The 23,101-nt window shown below is 46.7% G+C and overlaps 1 protein-coding gene across 1 annotated transcript in view; it reads right to left on the reverse strand.

Moving 5' to 3' along the window:
• Window positions 1–21,001, reverse strand: part of PLA2G12A (phospholipase A2 group XIIA) — a 49,403-nt gene extending 28,402 nt beyond the window's left edge. The window contains exon 1 of the mRNA XM_069743845.1: window positions 20,680–21,001. Coding sequence (XP_069599946.1) covers window positions 20,680–20,923 — 244 coding nt within the window. The 5' untranslated portion in view covers window positions 20,924–21,001. The remainder of the gene's footprint in view (window positions 1–20,679) is intronic.
• Between the last annotated feature and the right edge of the window lie 2,100 nt (window positions 21,002–23,101).

Consider the following 23,101-nt stretch of genomic DNA (forward strand, 5'->3'; position numbering starts at 1 on the left):
GTCTATCAGCTACGTTTGCCATCAGTGATTGTTTGTCAGCTTATTTGTACAGGAAGAATGCTCCTAAGGGCTTGTTTCCACTTGCGAGATATACGTCCGTGTCTCGCATGTGGAAACGAAGCTCTGGCGCCGGCACTCCAGAGCGGAGCGTGCGGCCGCATAGGAACACGGAGCCGCACGCTCCACTCTGGAGTGCCGGCGCGAGAGCTTCGTTTCCACATGCGAGACACGGACGTATATCTCGCAAATGGAAACAATCCCTAAGATGTGCACTGAGCGATCTGTAATGGATTGTTCAGTACACACAGGCTGCCTTTGTACTCGGCAGAGCAAGTCCTGATTGCACAAGATGATGCATTGTCGAGAATGATAATCTTTTAACCCTGCTGTTCTGTTGGTCAAAAATGACCGACTTTGAACTTCAATATTCTTTAAAATATTCAAGATGCGGCTCTGAAACCCGTGGCCGACCGACCCATCCTCAATTAAGTCAATCAACCACAAGTTTCAGAACCGCATCTTGAACACCCCAAAAAATACCAAAGTTCAAAATAGGTCTCCCCAGACCGAACAGAACAGCAGGGTTAAGCAAACCAAAAGATCATTTTACCCTATGAATGAGCGAGACTGTATGATATGTACGAAATGAGAGTTCTTAAAAACACTCATTCACGATAATTGTGCAGTGTAAGGCTATGTGCATACGTTCGGAATTGCCACGCGTTTTCCCGCTAAACACTAGCGTTTTACAAGCAAAACTATCTTGCAGAATGCTAGCGTTTTCAAAACAATCTGTAGCATTGCTTGGAAAACTGATTGACAGGTTGGTCACTCTTGTCAAAAAGTGTTTGACAAGTGTGACCAACTTTTTACTATTGATGCTGCCTATGCAGCATCAATAGTAAAAGATACATTATTTTTAACATTCTTAAAAAAAAAAATTAAAAAAAAAATCGTGATATTCTCACCTTCCAGAGGCCCCCATAGCATTCCAGCTCCTCGTGATGCTCCCGTTCCCAGTAATGCCTCGCGGCAATGACCCCAGATGACGTAGCATCTCGCGAGACTACGAAGGTGAGAATATCATGATTTTTTTATTTTAATTCTTTTTTTTTTTTTTTTTTTACAGGTATATGGTTCCCAGGGCTTGGAGGAGAGTCTCCTCTCCTCCACCCTGGGTACCATCCGCACATGTTCTGCTTACTTCCCGCATGGTGGGCATAGCCCCATGCGGAAAGTAAGCGGATCAATGCATTCCTGTGTGCGGAATCGCCACGCTTCCGCACAAAGAATGAACATGCTGCATTTTTTTCCAGAATGCAATTCCGCCGCGGAAAAAAACGCAGCATGCGCACAAAAAATGCGGAATGCATTCTAATAATAATAGGATGCTTAATGTAAGCGTTTTTAGAGCAGAAAACCGCTGAAAAAACCTGAACGTGTGCACACAGCCTAAATATACCTATAGCCAAGCGTTTTGATATATGGGGAGGGGGGAAATCAGAAGATACTTGTTGACCAAAGGATCAATCCACTGAGTGTTCTCTAATACGCAAGGGGGCCTTTAACCCCTTCACTGCAAAGTTTTTACGTTTATGACCAGGCGAAATTTTACAATTCTGACCAATGTCACTTTATCTACTATATAATTGTCTAAGGGTCACTTTCGTCTTTCTGTCTGTCACGGATATTCATTGGTCATGGCCTCTGTCTGTCATGGAAATCAAAGTCGCTGATTGGTCGTGGCTGTTTTGCCGCGACCAATCAGCGACGGGCACAGTCCGGAAGAAAATGGCCGCTCCTTACTCCCCGCAGTCAGTGCCCGGCGCCTGCATACTCCCCTCCAGTCACCGCTCACACAGGGTTAATGCCGGCGGTAACAGGGATATGGTGCCCACACTGCTGTATACTACGTGGGCTGTGTTAGATACCGCGTGGCTGCTATATAGTACATAGGCAGTGTTATATACTATGTGGGCTGTGTGATATACTCCTTGGGCTGTGCAATATATTATGTGGCCACTGTTATATACTGCGTGGGCAGTGTTATACACTACGTGGCTGCTATACACTGCATGGGCTGTGCTATATATTACGTGGCCAGTGTTATATACGTCGCCTGTGTTATATACTGCGTGGCTGCTATATACTGCGTTGGCTGTGTTATATAGTATGTGGCTGTGTTGTTATATACTGCGTGGTCACTGTTATATATTGTGTGGCCTGTATTAACGCATCAGGTATTCTACAATATGTATGTATATAGCAGCCACATAGTATATAGCACAGGCCACGTAGTATTTGTCTGCTATATACTACATGGCTCCTATATACTACGTGGCCTGTGCTATATACTATGTGGCTGCTATATACATACATAAATACATATTCTAGAATACCCGATGCGTTAAAATCGGGCCACCATCTAGTAAGGCAATAACTCTGGAACGCCTCTATATATCCCAGTGTTTGAGACTGTTTTTTGCAATACATTGTACTTCATGGTAGTAACTTTAGGTTGATATAATTTGCACTTATTTATGAAAAATATCTAAAACTTGACAAATTTAGAAAAATTTGTTGCAATTTTTTAACTCCGTTTTACACCCTCAAAAACAAAGTCATATCGCACAAAATAATTAATATATAACATTTACCACATGTCTACTTTGTCAGCACCAGCTTCTTTTTTTTGCTAGAAAGTTAGAAGGGTTAAGGCTATGTGCACACGTTACGGATTGTATGTGGTTTTGCCGCGTTTTTTCACTGAGAAAAAGCATACATAACACAAACCATTGAATTCAATGGGATTCCGCAATGCTGTGCTAATGCTGCGCAATTTTCCGCGGTGGAATCGCATCGTGGAAAAATATGCAGCATGCTCATTCTTTGTGCGGAATCGCGGTGATTCCGCACACATAGGAGTGCACTGATCCGCTTACTTTCCGCATGTGGCTATGCTCACCATGCGCAAAGTAAGCGGACCATGTGCGGATGGTACCCAGGGTGGAAGAGAGGAGACTCTCCTCCAGGCCCTCAAAAAAGAATTACAATAAAAAATAGTTATATGCTCGCCTTCTGGCGGTCCCCGGATCCAGCCCAGGCCTTAGCGATGCCTTGCGACAATGACCTGTGATGACGTAGCGATCTCGCGTGATGCTTCGTCATCTGGGGTCATTGTCGCAAGGCATCGCTGGGAACGGGAGTTGCTGGGAAAATCGCGAGGATCGGGAAGGCTGAGGGGGCCGCCGGAAGGCGAGAATATAACGATTTTATTATTTTTAGCATTCTATCTTTTACTATTGATACTGCATAGGCAGCATCAATAGTAAAAAGTTGGTCACACTTGTCAAACACTATGTTTGACAAGTGTGACCAACCTGTCAATCATTTTTGTAGCATTGCTTGGAAAACGCTAGCATTCTGCAAGCTAATTACGTTTGAAAACACTAGTGTTTAGCGGGAATACGCATGCCAATTCCGCATGCGTATTACCCGCGGCAGGGAGTTGCGGAATTGATGTGGAAATTTCCGTGGCAATTTTGCAGACGTGCGCATAGTCAAAAAGTTTTTTTTTAAAAATTAAAAGAATATTGCTAATTAAATTTAAATTTTTTTTTTAGCGACCACGTCACTTTTGGGAGTCTTCGGCACATAGGACCCTCAGACAAGACACCATTGTAAAAACAACACCCCTCAGTAGTCAAAAATCACAATCAGGAAGTTTGTTAACCTTTCAGATGCTTCACAAGAAAAATTAAGTGGAAGAAAATAATGAAAAATTATGTTTTATCCTCCAAAATGTTGCTTTAACACCAAATTTTTCATTTTCACAAGGGGACCAGAAGAAAATGGACCACCCAACTTGTTGTGCAATCTCTACGCTGATGCCCCATATGTGGTGGAAAACTACTGTTTTGGCACACGGGAGGGCTTGGAAAGGAAAGTGCGCTATTTGACATTTCAAGCATAGAACTGGCTGCCATAGACTGTGAACACCATGTAGCATTTGAAAAGCAACCAAGGTGCCAAAACAAAAAACGCCACAAGTTACCCCATTTTGGAAACTACACCCCTTGATGAATTTATCTAGGCCTGTTTTGAGCATTTTGAACCCACAGGTGCTTCACAAAATTTTAAACACATTGGATCATGAAAATGAAACAGCAGAGCTCCAAAAGAAAGGCGTGCTGGTTTGGAAAGCAGACTATGCTTGCATGGTTTCTGGGCACCATGGCACATTTGTAGAGCTCTGCCAAAAGAGCTTACACCACCCACCCACATGACTCTGTTTTGGAAACTATAGCCCTCAAGGAATTCATCTAGGGGTGTTTGAGAGCATATTGAACCCAGAAATTAAAGGGAACCTGTCACCCCGTTTTTTGAGATTGAGCTATAAATACTGTTAAATAGGGCCTGCGCTGTGTGTTCCTATAGTGTATGTAGTGTACCCCGATTCCCTATGTATGCTGAGAAATAACTTACCAAAGTCGCCGTTTTCGCCTGTCAATCAGGCTGGTCAGGTCGGGAGGGCGTGGTGACATCGGTGGTTCTTCCTCAGCTTTACGTTGGTGGCGTAGTGGTGTAGTGGTGAAGACACAGCGCGCGATCTGCGCTGTAATCCCTTGCATCGGTGGGGGCGGCCATCTTCCTGGGGCCGCGCGTGCGCAGATCGAGTGCTCTGCTGCACGGGGCTTCAGGAAAATGGCCGCGGGATGCCGCGCGTGCGCATTAGAGATCGCGGCGGCCATTTTCCCAAAGCCGAGTTTGCATCTCGGCTTTGGGAAAATGGCCGCCGCGATCTCTAATGCGCACGCGCGGCATCCCGCGGCCATTTTCCTGAAGCCCCGTGCAGCAGAGCACTCGATCTGCGCACGCGCGGCCCCAGGAAGATGGCCGCCCCCACCGATGCAAGGGATTACAGCGCAGATCGCGCGCTGTGTCTTCACCACTACACCACTACGCCACCAACGTAAAGCTGAGGAAGAACCACCGATGTCACCACGCCCTCCCGACCTGACCAGCCTGATTGACAGGCGAAAACGGCGACTTTGGTAAGTTATTTCTCAGCATACATAGGGAATCGGGGTACACTACATACACTATAGGAACACACAGCGCAGGCCCTATTTAACAGTATTTATAGCTCAATCTCAAAAAACGGGGTGACAGGTTCCCTTTAAGGCTTTTTCCAATGGTTTTGGCCACTGATGGTTCTTTTGAATTTTCTTCCAAAGTTTTTGTAACTTATCTTTTACTTTTATTATTTTCACTTCACTGAATAATGAAGAAACCACTAACAATTTTTTAAGCAAAAACTAGGGCAAAACACCCTAAAGATGTCCGGGCGCCTTATGGACGACTTCTGAGCTTTCCCGTTGATTTGTACTGTAAAGTACAGAGTGTTTTCTGTGCCGAAAACACCAAAGAATAGACATGTCCCTATTAAATTCAAAACACACACATATATACACACAAACACACACACACACACAGAAAGTGTTTTTTTTTTACATAGAAATACATTCAACTATTTTGCGTGTTTTCTAATTTTCAGGTTTCTGCTGTAGGATCCCCCAGAAATGTTCCACGATTATGGCACACAGTACTGAATGTTTAGACCACACCACTTTTCTCCCTTGCCATCTTGTCTAGCGTGATAACTCTTCCCTACAGAGTTAAAATTTTCTGTTCTTTAGTTTTATCATGATTTTCTGATCAATTGCATATTACAAGAAAAAAAAAAATTGTTTTAAACTCCAGATAATATAACTAAGTTCAAAAATAACATCAAGCAACAGAGGAGAATTATACAGAGCCACAGCTTTAATACAGGCCAAAGGGGTATTCTAAAGGTACTGTCACACATAACGATATCGTTAACGATATCGTTGCTTTTTGTGACGTAGCAACGAAATCGTTAAGGTACCTTCACACTAAACGATATCGCTAGCGATCCGTGACGTTGCAGCGTCCTGGCTAGCGATATCGTTTAGTTTGACACGCAGCAGCGATCAGAATCCTGCTGTGATGTCGTTGGTCGGGGCTAGAAGGCCAGAACTTTATTTCGTCGCTGGCTCTCCCGCTGACATTGCTGAATCGACGTGTGTGACGCCGATTCAGCGATGTCTTCGCTGGTAACCAGGGTAAACATCAGGTTACTAAGCGCAGGGCCGCGCTCAGTAACCCGATGTTTACCCTGGTTACCATCCTAAAAGTAAAAAAAAAAACACACGCTTCATACTTACCTTCCGCTGTCTGTCCCTCGGCGCTGTGCTTTCCTGCACTCACTGTGAGCACAGCGGCCAGAAAGCACAGCGGTGACGTCACCGTTCTGCTTTCCGGCCGCTGTGCTCACAGCCAGTACAGAGAAGCACAGCGCCGGGGACAGACAGCGGAAGGTAAGTATGAAGCGTGTGTTTTTTTTACTTTTAGGATGGTAACCAGGGTAAACATCGGGTTACTAAGCGCGGCCCTGCGCTTAGTAACTCGATGTTTACCCTGGTTACCGGCATCGTTGGTCGCTGGAGAGCTGTCTGTGTGACAGCTCTCCAGCGACCAAACAGCGACGCTGCAGCGATCCGGATCGTTGTCTGGATCGCTGCAGTGTCGCTTAGTGTGAAGGTACCTTTATGTGTGACAGCGACCAACGATCAGGCCCCTGCTGGGAGATCGTTGGTCGCTGGGGAAAGTCCAGCACTTTATTTTGTCGCTGGATCTCCCGCTGACATCGCTGAATCGGCGTGTGTGACGCCGATCCAGCGATGTCTTCACTGGTAACCAGGGTAAACATCAGGTTACTAAGCGCGGCCCTGCGTTTAGTAACCCGATGTTTACCCTGGTTACCCGGGGACTTCGGGATCGTTGGTCGCTGGAGAGCTGTCTGTGTGACAGCTCTCCAGCGACCAAACAGCGACGCTGCAGCGATCGGCATCGTTGTCGGTATCGCTGCAGCGTCGCTTAGTGTGACGGTACCTTAACAATAGACCTCTATGGCACAAGATATCTGATGTGCTCCACTAATCACTGTCAGTGACCTGATAAAGGTAATCTTTCCTGATAATGTAGCAGTGATATGTAAAAGAACGATGATGCATTATCTCAGCAACATCTAACTGCACTTTCAACTGCTCCTAGTGATATGAAGTGATAGAAGTGTGTCCTTAAAAGTGTGGATTACAGTAGAATTAAAACCTGAATTGAACCTGAAGGGAACTGAAGGTAACTGGCCACAGTCTTTGAAAAGAATGTTTCTGTTTGTTTTCACTTTCACTCCTATAATCCTTCACTTTCTGCTACCTCCCCTGATCCCTACACCTAGTAAGGAAATGTTCATCTCCTCTTCAATCCTCCCCATCCACCTCACCTCCTCCTCCAAACTGTTCCTTAACATACAATCCTCTGTCTCCAAGCACAGACAGCCCCCTCAAGCCCTCTCCTGCTCCCACATGCTAACACTTTCTCTGCTCCTTCTTACTGCTGGTGATATCTCTCCAAATCCTGGTCCTCCTCACCATATTCCCACAATCATTTCTACCTCCCATCCACGCTCTAGCACAAACTTCCGTAACCTCTCTAACCTAATACCCATTCACCCAGCCCCCGCTTCCCCAGTCCCACTAACGGGAGCTCTGTGGAACGCTCGCTCTGTCTGCAACAAGCTCTCCTACATCCATGATCTCTTTGTTACTACCAAACTTTCCTTCCTTGCCATCACCGAAACCTGGCTCACCCCCTCTGACTCAGTCTCCCCTGCTGCACTCTCTTACGGTGGCTTCCACCTTTCCCACACACCCCGCCCCAGCAGCAAACATGGCGGAGGAGTTGGTTTTCTCCTGTCAGATAACTGCTCCTTCACCCCAATCCCACTGCCACCCTCTGTTACCCTCCCTTCCTTTGAGGTGCACTCTATGCGCATCTATTCCCCCACCAACCTCCAACTGGCTGTCATTTACCGCCCCCCAGGGCCAGCCACCATCTTCTTTGACCACTTCACCACCTGGCTACTTCATTTCCTTTCTGCGGACATCCCCACTATCATCATGGGCGACTTCAACATACCCATTGACACTTCCCTCTCAGCTGCCACTAAACTTCTATCTCTCACTTCCTCCTTCAGCCTCACTCAATGGTCTTCTGCAGCCACTCACAAAGACGGTCACACACTGGACCTCATCTTCACCCGCCTCTGCTCTCTATCTAACCTCTCTAACTCACCTCTTCCTCTCTCTGACCACAACTTTCTCACATTCTCATCTCTCTCCACTCCATGTCTACAATCCCCACCCCACAAACTTTCACACCCTCGCAGAAATATTAAACATCTTGACCTACATTCATTCTCTGAATCCCTCCTCCCCCTCACAGGCATAAGTTCCATACACAATGCGGATGACGCTGCTGCTCTATATAATACCACAATAGCTGTAGCTTTGGAATCTGCTGCCCCACTTACACATACCAAAGCTCGCAAAATCAACAGACAGCCCTGGCACACCAGCCTGACCAAAGAACTTAGGCGAGCTTCCAGAGCTGCTGAGCGCAGATGGAAAAGATCCCACTCTAACGAGCACTTCATCGCATTCAAACAGTCCCTCACTACTTTCAAGACCACACTTGCCACAGCTAAACAAACCTACTTCTCATCTCTCATATCCTCCCTCTCTCACAACCCTAAACAGTTATTCAACACCTTCAATTCTCTCCTCCGTCCCCCAGCACCTCCTCCCTCCCCACTTATCTCTGCTGAAGACTTTGCCTCATTTTTCAAGCAGAAGATTGATAGCATTAGAGACAGTTTTGGTCAACAACCCCCAGAGCTCTTCCTCCCGATTTCACAGCCCTCCACCTCCAAAACCAACTTCTCCACCATTACAGAAGATCAACTCTCCACTCTACTCTCAAGATCACATCTCACCACCTGTGCACTTGACCCACTCCCATCCCACCTCATCCCAAACCTCACCACAATCTTCATCCCAACCCTAACCCATCTCTTCAACTTATCTCTAACAACTGGTGTTTTCCCCTCAAGCTTTAAACATGCCTCCATCACACCTATCCTCAAAAAGCCCTCTCTTGACCCATCCTCTGTATCTAGCTATCGCCCTATATCACTTCTCCCCTATGCCTCCAAACTACTGGAACAACACGTTTACCTTGAACTGTCCTCCCATCTCTCTTCCTGCTCCCTCTTTGACCGCCTACAATCTGGCTTCCGGTCACACCATTCCACCGAAACTGCCCTAACTAAAGTCACCAATGACCTCTTAACCGCCAAGAGCAAGCGACACTACTCTGTCCTCCTCCTCCTCGACCTGTCGGCTGCCTTTGACACAGTGGACCATTCCCTATTATTACAAACCCTCTCATCCCTTGGCATCGCAGACTTGGCCCTATCCTGGATCTCATCATACCTAACAGACCGGACATTCAGCGTCTCCCACTCACACACCACCTCCTCACCTCGCCCTCTATCTGTCGGAGTCCCACAAGGTTCAGTCCTTGGGCCCTTGCTCTTCTCCATTTACACCTTTGGCCTGGGACAGCTCATAGAATCTCATGGCTTTCAGTATCACCTCTATGCTGACGACACACAGATCTACATCTCTGGACCAGATATCACCTCCCTTCTAACCAGAATCCCTCAATGTCTGTCCACTATTTCATCCTTCTTCTCCGCTAGATTTTTGAAACTTAACATGGACAAAACAGAATTCATCATCTTTCCCCCATCTCACGCGACCCCCCCAACGAACCTATCAATTACAGTAAATGGCTGCCCACTCTCCCCAGTCCCACAAGCTCGCTGCCTCGGGGTAATCCTTGACGCTGATCTCTCCTTCAAACCACATATCCAAGCCCTTTCCACTTCCTGCCGACTGCAACTCAAAAATATTTCACGAATCCGTTCATTCCTCAACCATGAATCTGCAAAAACCCTAGTCCATGCCCTCATCATCTCTCGCCTTGACTACTGCAACCTCCTGCTCTGTGGCCTCCCCGCTAACACTCTCGCACCCCTCCAATCTATTCTAAACTCTGCTGCCCGACTAATCCACCTGTCCCCCCGCTATTCCCCGGCCTCTCCCCTCTGTCAATCCCTTCACTGGCTCCCCATTGCCCAGAGACTCCACTACAAAACCCTAACCATGACGTACAAAGCCATCCACAACCTGTCTCCTCCATACATCTGTGACCTCGTCTCCCGGTACTTACCTACCCGCAACCTCCGATCCTCACAAGATCTCCTACTCTACTCCCCTCTTATCCCCTCTTCCCACAATCGTATACAAGATTTCTCTCGCGTATCACCCCTACTCTGGAACCCTCTACCACAACACATCAGACTCTCGCCTACCATCGAAACCTTCAAAAAGAACCTGAAGACCCACCTCTTCAGACAAGCCTACAACCTGCAGCTACCACCGATCGACCAAACCGCTGCATGACCATCTCTACCCTCACCTACTGTATTCTCACCCATCCCTTGTAGATTGTGAGCCCTCGCGGGCAGGGTCCTCATTCCTCCTGTACCAGTTATGACTTGTATTGTTTAAGATTATTGTACTTGTTTTCATTATGTATACCCCTCCTCACATGTAAAGCGCCATGGAATAAATGGCGCTATAACAATAAATAATAATAATAATAATAATATGAACGATCAATGGCCTGGCTCCTGCAAGCCACCTCATCCAGCCACCGCTGATGAAACAAACCCGGGCAATGACCAGTACTGCGTTGGGGAGGCAGGTCACTGAAAGAAAATATCTGTGAAAGTCTTGAGGATGACGGTAAGTGGGGAAAAGAGAGCACACAACACAGCTGGAAGTGCAGTGCCTGCCCTGCTGCACCTGCAATTAAAACTTCAAGGATGGATTTCTCAAAAATGCCCCAATGAAATGCTAAAAGCAAGGTACTAATGTAATACGCACTGAGGCTATGTGCACACGTAGGAAAAGAGGTGCAGAATTTTCTGCACAAAATCCGCATCTCCTGGCAGAATCCGCAGCTGCAGATTTGCCACTGTGTTTATGCGGATTTTGTGTGGTTTTTATGCGGAATTGATGCGGATTTTCTGTGGTTTTTGCCACTGTGGATTTTTATCATGGAGGGGTGCAGAAAGGCTGCAGATGCGCACAAAAGAAGTGACATGCACTTCTTTGAAATCCGCAGAAATTCCGCACTGATTTTTTTTTTTAGCCCATTGACCAACATTGTACTGTACATCACAGTGCGGATCTTCAGCGCTTCTGCACTGAAAAATCCGCTGCGGATCCGCAGCAAATCCGCACCGTGTGCACATAGCCTAAAGGGGCTTTAATGCCTTTAATCTCTTCCACACATTCGCCATACATGTATGGCAAAATTAGGAGCGAATGTATAGAGGGGGTTCACAGGCTGGGCCACACCATTCCTGGTAGATAATGATTGCGTGTCACAGTGCCACAACTGTTAACTTGTTAAAACATTTCCCAACAAACCGTGTCATTCACCATATTGGACGGAATATAAAAAAAGTTATGGCTCTTGAAAGAAGGAGAGAAAAAACAAAAATGGAAAATGTCAGGAAAGTGTCAATTAGGGGGTCGAATATCCTCCTGCCTGGTCATCTTTAGTGCTTGTGCAGACAACTGTATTTTCGGTCTTCTTGTGATCCAACAAGACAATGGATTGCAATCGGACCAATGTTACTCTATGGGGCTATGCATCATGTCCCAGCTGGATCCGATTTTCAGATCGCACTTGGCCATACAAGTCAATGAGTCCATGGAAAACATTTCACACGCTGCTCACTATTAGGCTATGTGCATACGTTGCGGATTAGGCTTAGGAATTTCTGGTGCGGATTCTGCCTCTCCTGGCAGAAAACGCACCTGTGGATTTGTCACCTTTTTTTGTACAGTTCTGCAGCGTTTTTTGTGTGTTTTTGCTGCGTTTTTTACCCCTGCGTTTTTTTATAATGGAAAGGGTACAAAAATGCTGCAAATTCTCAAAAAAAAAAAAAGTGACATGCTATTTCTTTTAAACCGCAGCGTTTCCGCAGCGGATTTTCAGCAAAGTGTGCACAGCATTTTTTTTTTCTCATTGATTTACATTGTACTGTAAATCAATTGCGGATCTGCAGCGTGTGCACATAGCCTAATTGGCCCGATTTTCTTGGGTGAGAGAAAATACGCTGGTGTCAATGTAGCCTTAACCCCTTCATGACCGTGGGATTTTCCATTTTTCCGTGTTCGTTTTTCACTCCCCTCCTTCCCAGAGCCATAACTTTTTTATTTTTCCGTCAATATGGCCATGTGAGGGCTTTTTTTTTTGCGAAACGAGTTGTACTTTTGAACGACATCATTGGTTTTACCATGTCGTGTACTAGAAAATGGGGAAAAAAATTTCAAGTGCGGTGACATTGCAAAAAAAAGTGCAATCCCACTGTTTTTTGTTTGGCTTTTTTACAAGGTTCACTAAATGCTAAAACTGACCAGACATTATGATTCTCCAGGTCATTACGAGTTCATAGACACCTAACATGTCTAGGCTCTCTTTCATCTAAGTGGTGAAAAAAAATTCCAAACTTTGTTTAAGAAAAAAAAAAAAAAAGCGCCATTCTCCAATGCACATAGCGTATCCTTTTCTCGTGATCTGGGGTCAGGGGAGGGCTTATTTTTTGCATTCCAAGCTGATGTTTTTACTGATACCACTTTTGTGCAGATACGATCTTTTGATCGCCCGTTATTGCATTTTAATGCAATGTCACGGCGACCAAAAAAAAAACGTAATTCTGGTGGTTTGATTTTTTTTCTCACAACACCATTTAGTGATCAGGTTAATCTTTTTTATTGATAGATCGGGCGATTCTGAACGCGGCGATACTAAATGTGTAGGTTTGATTTTTTTAATTGTTTTATTTTGAATGGGGCGAAAGGGGGAGGTGATTTAACCCCTTAGTGACCGCCAATACGCCTTTTAACTGACCTGAGATATAAGAGAATAGCCTCCCCATACAGGCAACAATCCAGCATCTGTCGGTTGTGCACTATAGCTGACAACTTGCTGCATCAGACACGATCAGTGTTTGCATCTTCCAAATCTGTTTAACCCCTTAGATGCTGCTGTCAGTAGTGACTACATCATTATAAATGGTTAACAGAGTGTGGGGGCTCCCTCTTTATCCCAATTGGTGGTCTCAGATCATGATTGTGTGGTCCTGGTGTTTACCATGGCAATTCATGACCAAATAGCGGCCTTAGAGTCTGTCGGCTGTTGTAACCTGTTCAGAAGTTAGCGGCAGTTAAGTGGTAAAAATACACATTTTCATTTTTCTCATGCCACTTTGCATTAATTCCTGAAAATCCCCCGAAGGGTTAACAAACTACCTGAGTGCAGTTTTCAATATGTCAGGGGGTGCTGTTTTTAAAATCGTATCACTTGTGGGGGTTTCCCTATATATAGGACCCCCAAATTCACTTCAAACATGGATAGGTCCCTAAAAAAATACATTTTGTTAATTTCCTTGAAAAAAATTTAAATTGTTGCTACATTTTTAAACCTCCTAAAATGCTAACAAAATAAAATAACATTTTGCAAATGGTGCTGATGTAAAGCCGACATGTGGGAAATGTTATTTATTAATGTTTTGCTGTGGTATGACTATTGGGATTAAAGGGATAATCATTGAAAGTTTGAAAATTCCTAATCTTTTAACATTTTTTTCAAATGTCTGATATTTTTTATAAATAAACACAAAACATATGAACCTAAATTTACCATTATCATAAAGTATAATGTGTCACGAAAAAACAATCTCAAAATCACTGGACTTTGTTGAAGCATTCCAGAGTTATTACCACATAATGTGACACTGGTCAGATTTAAAAAATTTGGCTCTGTCACTAAGGGGTTAAACTTTTATTTATTTATTTATTTTTTTACTTTAGCCATGCTTCAATAGCCTCCATGGGAGGCTAGAAGCTGGCATAGTCTGATCGGCTCAGCTACATGGGAACAATCATCAGGAGGCTATTGCGGCCACATGTCAGCTGTTCAAAACAGCTGACATGTCCTGGCTTTGATGCGGGCTCACTGCCGGAGCCAGCATCAAAGTGGGGGTTCTGACCTCGGACGTACTATCCCATCTGAGGTCAGAAAGGGGTTAAATAAAGTCCTATGTAACAAAAAAAAATTTGAAAAAAAAAAAAACAAACAAACAAACAACAACAACAACAACAACAACAAAAAAAAATAATAAGAAAACACTTCACAGATGGCTAATCATTTAACACAAGTAAAACTGTGTTTGGTCAACATCAGAAGAATATGGCCTCATTTAAGGGATTTTCCGTGCCCAATATAAATTTCTGCTTTGTTTCATTGTAACTTAAGATTGCCAAAAAAGAACACGCCAATACCGGTTCCTTCACTGATGGCCGATATCTGGTTTGGCCCATACAATGAACTGGCCAATGTGGACAAAGTGGTTGAACTACAGGGTGGGCCATTTATATGGATATACCTAAATAACATGGGAATGGTTGGTGGTATCAACTTCCTGTTTGTGGCACATTAGTATATGGGAGGGGGAAAACTTTTCAAGATGGGTGGTGACCAGACTATGGCGGCCATTTTGAAGTCGGCCATTTTGGATCCAACTTTATTTTTCAATGGGAAGAGGGTCATGTGACACATCAAACTTATTGAGAATTTCACAAGAAAAACAATGGTGTGCTTGGTTTTAACGTAACTTTATTCTTTCATGAGTTATTTACAAGTTTATGACCACTTATAAAATGTGTTCATGTGTGACCGCCTTAGACTTTTATCTTTGGGGTCATGTGAAGGCATCTGGAAGCCTGTGCTAGCATTTCTTCTGCGGTGTTGCTATCAGTGTGTCAAGAGTGGGAGAAGAGGGTTGACAATCCAACACAATGGGCAGCACCTTGAACACATTTTATAAGTGGTCATAAACAACTCATGAAAGAATAAAGTTACGATAAAACCAAGCACACCATTGTTTTTCTTGTGACATTCTCAATATGTTTGATGTGTCACATGACCCTCTTCCCATTGGAAAAAATAAAGTTGTATCCAAAATGGCCAACTTCAAAATGGCCACCATGGTCACCAAGCATCTTGAAAATTTTTCCCCCCTCCCATATACTAATGTGTCACAAACAGGAAGTTGCTATCACCAACCATTCCCATTTAGGTGTATCCATATAAATGACCCACCCTGTACATCTCTAAGTAACTTTAAAATCATATTGAAGCAAGTCCTACTCCCACATCCTTACTTTTACCATAGTCCTTCTGGATCAATGAAATAACTGACTCATAGCAAAAGTGGTGTAGTTACCTATAGCAACCAATCAGCACTCAGCTATCATTTTCTACTCTGCACTGAAAACATGAAACGTGGACTGTGATTGGTCTGACATTATCTCTTTGTCCATTGATTTTATTTTCTGAGTCATAGCACAACATAACAGTAATGAGTAATGATTGCACCAAACCCTGAACACAGGACTTTATGGTCTAATAAAACAGACACTGGAACCTTATCACAAGAACTGTGTTTAAAGACATGAAGTCATCTGAAAACAATGTTATAGTGTACTGTGGGGCAATGAGAGGTAAAGACTAGTGATGAGCGAGTGTACTCTTTGCTCGGGTTTTCCTGAGCACGCTCGGGTGATCTCAGAGTATTTGTTAGTGTTCGGAGATTTCATTTTCTTGGCCTCAGCTGTATGATTTACAGCTGCTGGACAAGCCTGAGTACATGTGGGGATTCCCTAACAAACAGGCATTTCTGCCATGTATTCAGCCTGTCTAGCAGCCGTAAATCATGCAGCTGCGGCAATGAAAACTAAATCTCCGAACACTACAAAATACTCAGAGATCACCAGAGCAACAAGTGTACTCGCTCATCACTAGTAAAGACCGCAAAAGTCAGCACAAGGAGTGTAGTGCCCTTACAGGATGTTCACAAAGTTTACACAAGGATTTTAAAGCCGATCCGCTTCGAAATGGACAATAGGAAAAACAAATAGGCTTCCTGCTGATTTTGAGAAAACACGCCTATACCACACATGGTGCGTTTTTTTCCTCAACTCTTGGGAGTATTTTTGCTGGTAAAGAATGCTCCAACTTTGGCCAGTGCATCAATTCAAGTAGAAAAAAAGCTCTATACACATAAAAAAAGCACCCATTTTTTATTTTTATTTTGCTTGGTACGAATTTGTCAGCTAGCAAAATCATGTGATAAATTTTATGTGAACGTACCCGATGCACAAACAGCAGGCGACTCAACTTTTCAAAGCTTTTATTTTTTTCTCCAGAAATCTTTGAGTTATTTGGGAAATATGTGGAAAAAAAAAAAAGAAGCAGCCACTTTTGGAGTGCTCACTTTGTTGGAGCGGGACAGTGCTGACCACGGCTGGTCAGATTGACGATGAGCGGCAGAAGTCACACTGCCACAATTTGTAGCCCAGGAGGAGCTGGAGTAAAGGTACCTTCACACTCAGCGACGCTGCAGCAATACCGACAACGATGTTCATCGCTGCAGCGTCGCTGGAGAGCTGTCACACAGACAGCTCTCCAGCGACCAACGATGCCGAAGTCCCCGGGTAACCAGGGTAAACATTGGGTTACTAAGCGCAGGGCCGCGCTTAGTAACCTGATGTTTACCCTGGTTACCAGCGTAAAAGTAAAAAAAACAAACATTTCATACTTACCTTCCGCTGTCTGTCCCCCGGTGCTGATTTCCTGCACTGGCTGTGAGCACAGCGGCCGGAAAGCAGAGCGGTGACGCCAGGGACAGACAGCGGAAGGTAAGTATGAAGCATTTGTTTTTTTTTACTTTTACGCTGGTAACCAGGGTAAACATCGGGTTACTAAGCGCGGCCCTGCGCTTAGTAACCCGATATTTACCCTGGTTACCAGTGAAGACATCGCTGGATCGGCGTCACACACGCCGATTCAGCGATGTCAGCGGGAGTCCAGCGACTAAATAAAGTGCTGGACTTTCTGCAGCGACCAACGACATCACAGCAGGATCCTGATCGCTGCTACGTGTCAAACTGAACGATATCGCTAGCCAGGACGCTGCAACGTCACGGATCGCTAGCGATATCGTTCAGTGTGAAGGTACCTTAGGATTTGTGGAGAGACGCACATAGCGGTGCACGCCTCTTAATGGATCAGGCGTGTCTGCTCATAAATGCCCCCTCGTCAATACTGGGAGACAATTGGCGGTCTTGAAACAGTTTTTTGTTTAGGATTTTGGAGAGAATTCTGAACCAAAATCCACTATTTTATTTTTTTTTTATTTTAAATCCTCCAGGAATATGCTTTGAAATGCAATGGAAAAATAGCCTATTTTTTCTCAACTTAATTCCTAGGTTTCTAACGGAGGTTTTGACACATTTTTAGCATGAATTCTGCACCAAAGTCCCCATTTAAAAAACAAATTACAGTCGCAACAAACTACTTGTACATTTGAATGAGAAAATGTTTCTGTAGGGCATGTCTAACTTTCTTTTCAGAACTTTTAAAACCTGAAAAATCCACATCAAGTACTTGGTGAGCAAGCTCTACTGATATAAAAAGTGTGCACTACAGGTTGCCTGATGTGGATTTGTTTGGCCAATACCATTCCAAGAATAGGTGAAATAGCCTTTCAGTGTATGTTCACATGTTGCATTTTTTTCCCTGCAGCAACACCCTAACAAAGGAGTAGCCTCCAAAACGCACGTTGGGGTGTGCTCTGCACCTAGTGGCCACTGCTAGGGCCGGCGTCAGCACCTGGGCAAGTTCCAGGGCCGTGGGGAGACGGGGGGGGCCCACTTACACTGTCTGGGATACAGGCAGCGTGCTGTCCAAGCGTCTGGGGCCCGGTCAGCAGAGGGGGCCCGCATCGGGCCCTGTCTCTTCTGCTGATCGGGCCACAGCGGCAGGATTTTGCAGATACAGTAACTGAACCCTGCGTCCGAGACGCATGGTTCAGTTACACTCTATTCCCGTGCGGGCCCAAGCCCGCATGGCAATAGTTAAGGTCACCAGGCAATAGGAGGCTGGCAGCTGACGTCAGCGCGCACGTCGCGTTTTCAGCCTGGAGGGAAGATCCCTCGCCGCAGGAGCATGGCAAGGTAAGAGGAAAGATTTGTTTTTTTTTTTTATTTTTATTGAAAGCTGCAAGCCGGCAGGATGGCGACATGGTGGCGGGATCATGGGCGACCAAATGGAGCAGAATGGATACTCTTGAGGGCCAGATGGGAGAACATATGGCTGAAGCCAGGAATGAGACACACGGGGGCCAGGATGGGGGGATATTATTACCATAGGGGCTAATTAAGGGATATTGTTACTGCAGTGATGTATTTATTTAATTTTTTGAGTATACTGTTTTAAATGGGGAAGCGATCCTGTTACTGTGCAGAGTGACACTATGTTGCCTTTTTTTCTTTGTTTGGTTGGTGTAGTGTAGAAGTTGGGGGGAAAAAAAGTTAAGTGTTTTGCAAGCGGTGCTCTAGATAACTTATTTCCTGCAGAGAAAAGTCCTGGCTGGAAGACGTGACGTCGATCTGTGCTGGATGAAGATGAAACACTTCACCTAGAGGCGTCACTAGTGAGTCAGTATGTTACCTATAGGCTGGGATCACACATGCGAGAAACACGTCCGTCTCTCGCATGTGAAATCCAAGCTCTGTCGCCGGCACTTGGGAGCGGAGCGTGCGGCTCCATGTGTTGCTATGCGGCCGCACGCTCCGCTCAGGAGTGCCGGCGCCACAGCTTGGATTTCACATGCGAGACACGGACGTGTTTCTCGCATGTCTGATCCCGGCCATACACTGACACTATACACTGTAAAGTATATACAGCGGTCCTGTGTACAATGTCACCATATTGGTATTATAGGTCACTATGTGGTGGTAATATGGTGTCTGGTCATAGTACGGTGGTATTTGTCCCTTGTGTGTGATATTATTGGTCATTTTAAAGATTTAAAAATAACCTAAATTGCATTGCATAGTTTAACAAATGTTTAATAGGTTACAGTAGTGTAGGGCCCGGCCAAAAGAATCTACAGTGTCGTGGTGGCTGCTTAAAAAATCGTTTGGCCAAAACAAAGGCTGCTGGTTATATGTGCGAGTTAAGGTACCGTCACACTGAACGATATCGCTAGTGATCCGTGACGTTGCAGCGTCCTGGCTAGCGATATCGTTCAGTTTGACACGCAGCAGCGATCAGGATCCTACTGTGATGTCGTTGGTCGCTGCAGAAAGTCCAGCACTTTATTTCGTCGCTGGACCTCCTGCAGACATCGCTGAATCGGCGTGTGTGACGTGGATTCAGCGATGTGTTCACTGGTAACCAGGGTAAACATCGGGTTACTAAGCGCAGGGCCGCGCTTAGTAACCCGATGTTTACCCTGGTTACCAGCGTAAAAGTAAAAAAAAAACAAACACTACATACTTACCTTCCGCTGTCTGTCCTCTCCGGCGCTGTGCTTCTCTGCACTGGCTGTGAGCGCCGGCCAGCCGGAAAGCACAGCGGTGACGTCACCGCTCTGCTTTCCGGCCGCTGTGCTCACAGCCAGTGCAGGAAAGCACAGCGCCGGGGGACAGACAGCGGAAGGTAAGTATGAAGCGTTTGTTTTTTTTACTTTTACGCTGGTAACCAGGGTAAACATTGGGTTACTAAGCGCGGCCCTGCGCTTAGTAACCCGATGTTTACCCTGGTTACTGGCATCGTTGGTCGCTGGAGAGCGGTCTGTGTGACAGCTCTCCAGCAACCAAACAGCGACGCTGAAGCGATCGGGATCGTTGTCTGGATCGTTGCAGCGTCGCTCAGTGTGACGGTACCTTTACCATCTGCTAAAGAACAGGATCTACATGTCACCTACTCCAAAAGTGACACAGTGCAGAAATGCCACCATCAGGACTTACTAGTCCACATGTGTGTTCTGGAAAATAAGTGACAATCATTACTATATATTCGGTCGGACTCGGAGTTCCACTGGCGAGAGCCGCGCATCACTTCACCCTGCACAGCCGCCCGTTCTTTGGACAGGAGTGTGCAGGTGCATAGAAATACGGCCGTTTCGGGTGATGCAATGCAAGGCTCGCACATAATTGACATATAAGGGTTGACTTGTATAAAGCCCCTCTGCTGTATGGTATTGTAGAATGTACAGTAGCTATCACTCATGTAAGAAGTGGAATCTGGCATTGGACTATCCCTATATTTCTCTGCTGTATCTGTGAATCGTGGTGTGTGTTAAAGGGCGCACTGGTACTCTGGAGCCCCCCGGCCACCGCCATCAGGTAACCCTTTGCCGTTCACAGTACTCTGCCTACAGCTGAGCCAGCAGTTCCATTTTTAGCAGCATGGATGGAATATGATATGTTTTGTTCCATCTATAATTGTCCTGGGCTTACCACAGATTGTCTGCACCTTTTTCTTACATCCTAGAAACTTTTGCCGTTCAATAATAACAGCTGTTAGTGGCCAATCTCTTCCCATATCTGTGCTATTGTCACAATGTAACTCTACCACTGGCATTCCTGCATATTATGGCAGCTTATCTTCTCTTTTGGTCATTATTGCTATCATTATATACCGGGCAGGCTGCGGTAACGCCGCCCCATATGGAGCGAGGTCAGGGGGCACCGGGGGTCTCACCATCTCTGCACTTGTGCTGGCACAGGCCATCTTCTCCTCCCAGCAGGTCCAGGGCAGCGTTCAGGTACATGTCTATCTTGTGCACTCCGTTCCTGATGGTCTTCAGTGTCATCCTCCAGTCCGGGGTCTCAGGCTGCTGGTGGTCCCGGGAGCTGACAGCCGGGAGCGCGGAGAACAGCACGGCGAGTAGCGGCAGCCAGGGGCTCATGGCCAGCGGGAGCGCTGAGGAGGGAGCGGTGCACATGGAGCCCGCAGGAGTCACACAGCGGCGGGGCCGGACTGCTCTGCATACAGCACTGCCTGTGCAGCGCCTGCTCCTGCCCGTGACGTCATCAGCCGGAGCCTGGCGGTCACGTGTCCAGTGAGGAGGCTGCCGTCAGTGGCACGGCTGATAGCGCAGGTGTAGTGTGTGGCGTCCTGAGGGGCCGGGGACCCCGCACCACCCCAGGGGTCGCTCCATCCTACAGCGCGAGAGAGACCACCGGCCTCAGCGCTGCAAACTGCGTCGCGTCCTATTGACCGCCCCCATGTTTTTTTTTATCTTTTTGTTTTACAGCGTGTTGCTAGAAACGGATTTGTGTTTGGCTGCCGTCACACTAGGCGTAAGTAAATACGGTCCGTTTTTTACGGCTGTAATACGCAGTAATTGTCCCAAAACACTGTTCCGTATTCAATGCGAGGATGCGATTTTTTTTTTTACGCACAAATTTATCCGTGTGTCATCCGTATGGCTTCCGTACAGCGATTTTTTTTTTTTCCTCGCAGGCTTGCAAAATGGACATATCATGGCTCCATCGGCTCAAATATTCTTAAAAACATATCTATAATATAACGCTGGGAGCGTCACTCTGTCCGAAGCCTCTATAGACTGCGCAAGCGCCGGCGCAGTCTGGGCCTCACAGAGCGACGCTCCCGGGAGATCGCGGTGTGCGTTCACACTGAACACACACCGCGATCTCCACCGCAGAAGCAGGGACCGCCAGGAGGGTGAGTATCGGCCTATATTCACCTGTCCCCGTTCCATCGCTGAGCGGCGCCATCTTCCCGGTCTTCGGTCTGTGGCCTTCAGTTCAGAGGGCGCGATGACGCGCTTAATGCGCGCCGGCGCCGCCCTCTGACTGAACAGTCACGGCCAGGAGACCGGGAAGATGGCGGCGCTCAGCGATGGAACGGGGACAGACAGGTGAGTATAGTAAGTGCTGGGGGGGCCTGAGCTGGCGGCGATACCGGCACCTGACCCCCACAGCATGCCGGTGTCCCCGCCTGCTCAGGCCCCCCAGCACTCGGCGCCGAGCGGGTCAGAGGCAGTATGGGGACGCAGGATGGAGCAGCACATAAGGATGGGGACGCAGGATGGAGCAGCACATAAGGATGGGGACGCAGGATGGAGCAGCACATAAGGATGGGGACGCAGGATGGAGCAGCACATAAGGATGGGGACGCAGGATGGAGCAGCACATAAGGATGGGGACGCAGGATGGAGCAGCACATAAGGATGGGGACGCAGGATGGAGCAGCACATAAGGATGGGGACGCAGGATGGAGCAGCACATAAGGATGGGGACGCAGGATGGAGCAGCACATAAGGATGGGGACGCAGGATGGAGCAGCACATAAGGATGGGGACGCAGGATGGAGCAGCACATAAGGATGGGGACGCAGGATGGAGCAGCACATAAGGATGGGGACGCAGGATGGAGCAGCACATAAGGATGGGGACGCAGGATGGAGCAGCACATAAGGATGGGGACGCAGGATGGAGCAGCACATAAGGATGGGGACGCAGGATGGAGCAGCACATAAGGATGGGGACGCAGGATGGAGCAGCACATAAGGATGGGGACGCAGGATGGAGCAGCACATAAGGATGGGGACGCAGGATGGAGCAGCACATAAGGATGGGGACGCAGGATGGAGCAGCACATAAGGATGGGGACGCAGGATGGAGCAGCACATAAGGATGGGGACGCAGGATGGAGCAGCACATAAGGATGGGGACGCAGGATGGAGCAGCACATAAGGATGGGGACGCAGGATGGAGCAGCACATAAGGATGGGGACGCAGGATGGAGCAGCACATAAGGATGGGGACGCAGGATGCAGCATGAACATAAGGATGGGGACGCAGGATGGAGCAGCACATAAGGATGGGGACGCAGGATGCAGCATGAACATAAGGATGGGGACGCAGGATGCAGCATGAACATAAGGATGGGGACGCAGGATGCAGCAGCACATAAGGATGGGGACGCAGGATGCAGCATGAACATAAGGATGGGGACGCAGGATGGGAGCAGCACATAAGGATGGGGACGCAGGATGCAGCAGCACATAAGGATGGGGACGCAGGATGCAGCATGAACATAAGGATGGGGACGCAGGATGGGAGCAGCACATAAGGATGGGGACGCAGGATGCAGCA

The sequence above is a fragment of the Ranitomeya imitator genome, chromosome 1 (genome assembly GCF_032444005.1).
Source record: "Ranitomeya imitator isolate aRanImi1 chromosome 1, aRanImi1.pri, whole genome shotgun sequence".
Taxonomy (NCBI): Eukaryota; Metazoa; Chordata; class Amphibia; order Anura; family Dendrobatidae; genus Ranitomeya; species Ranitomeya imitator.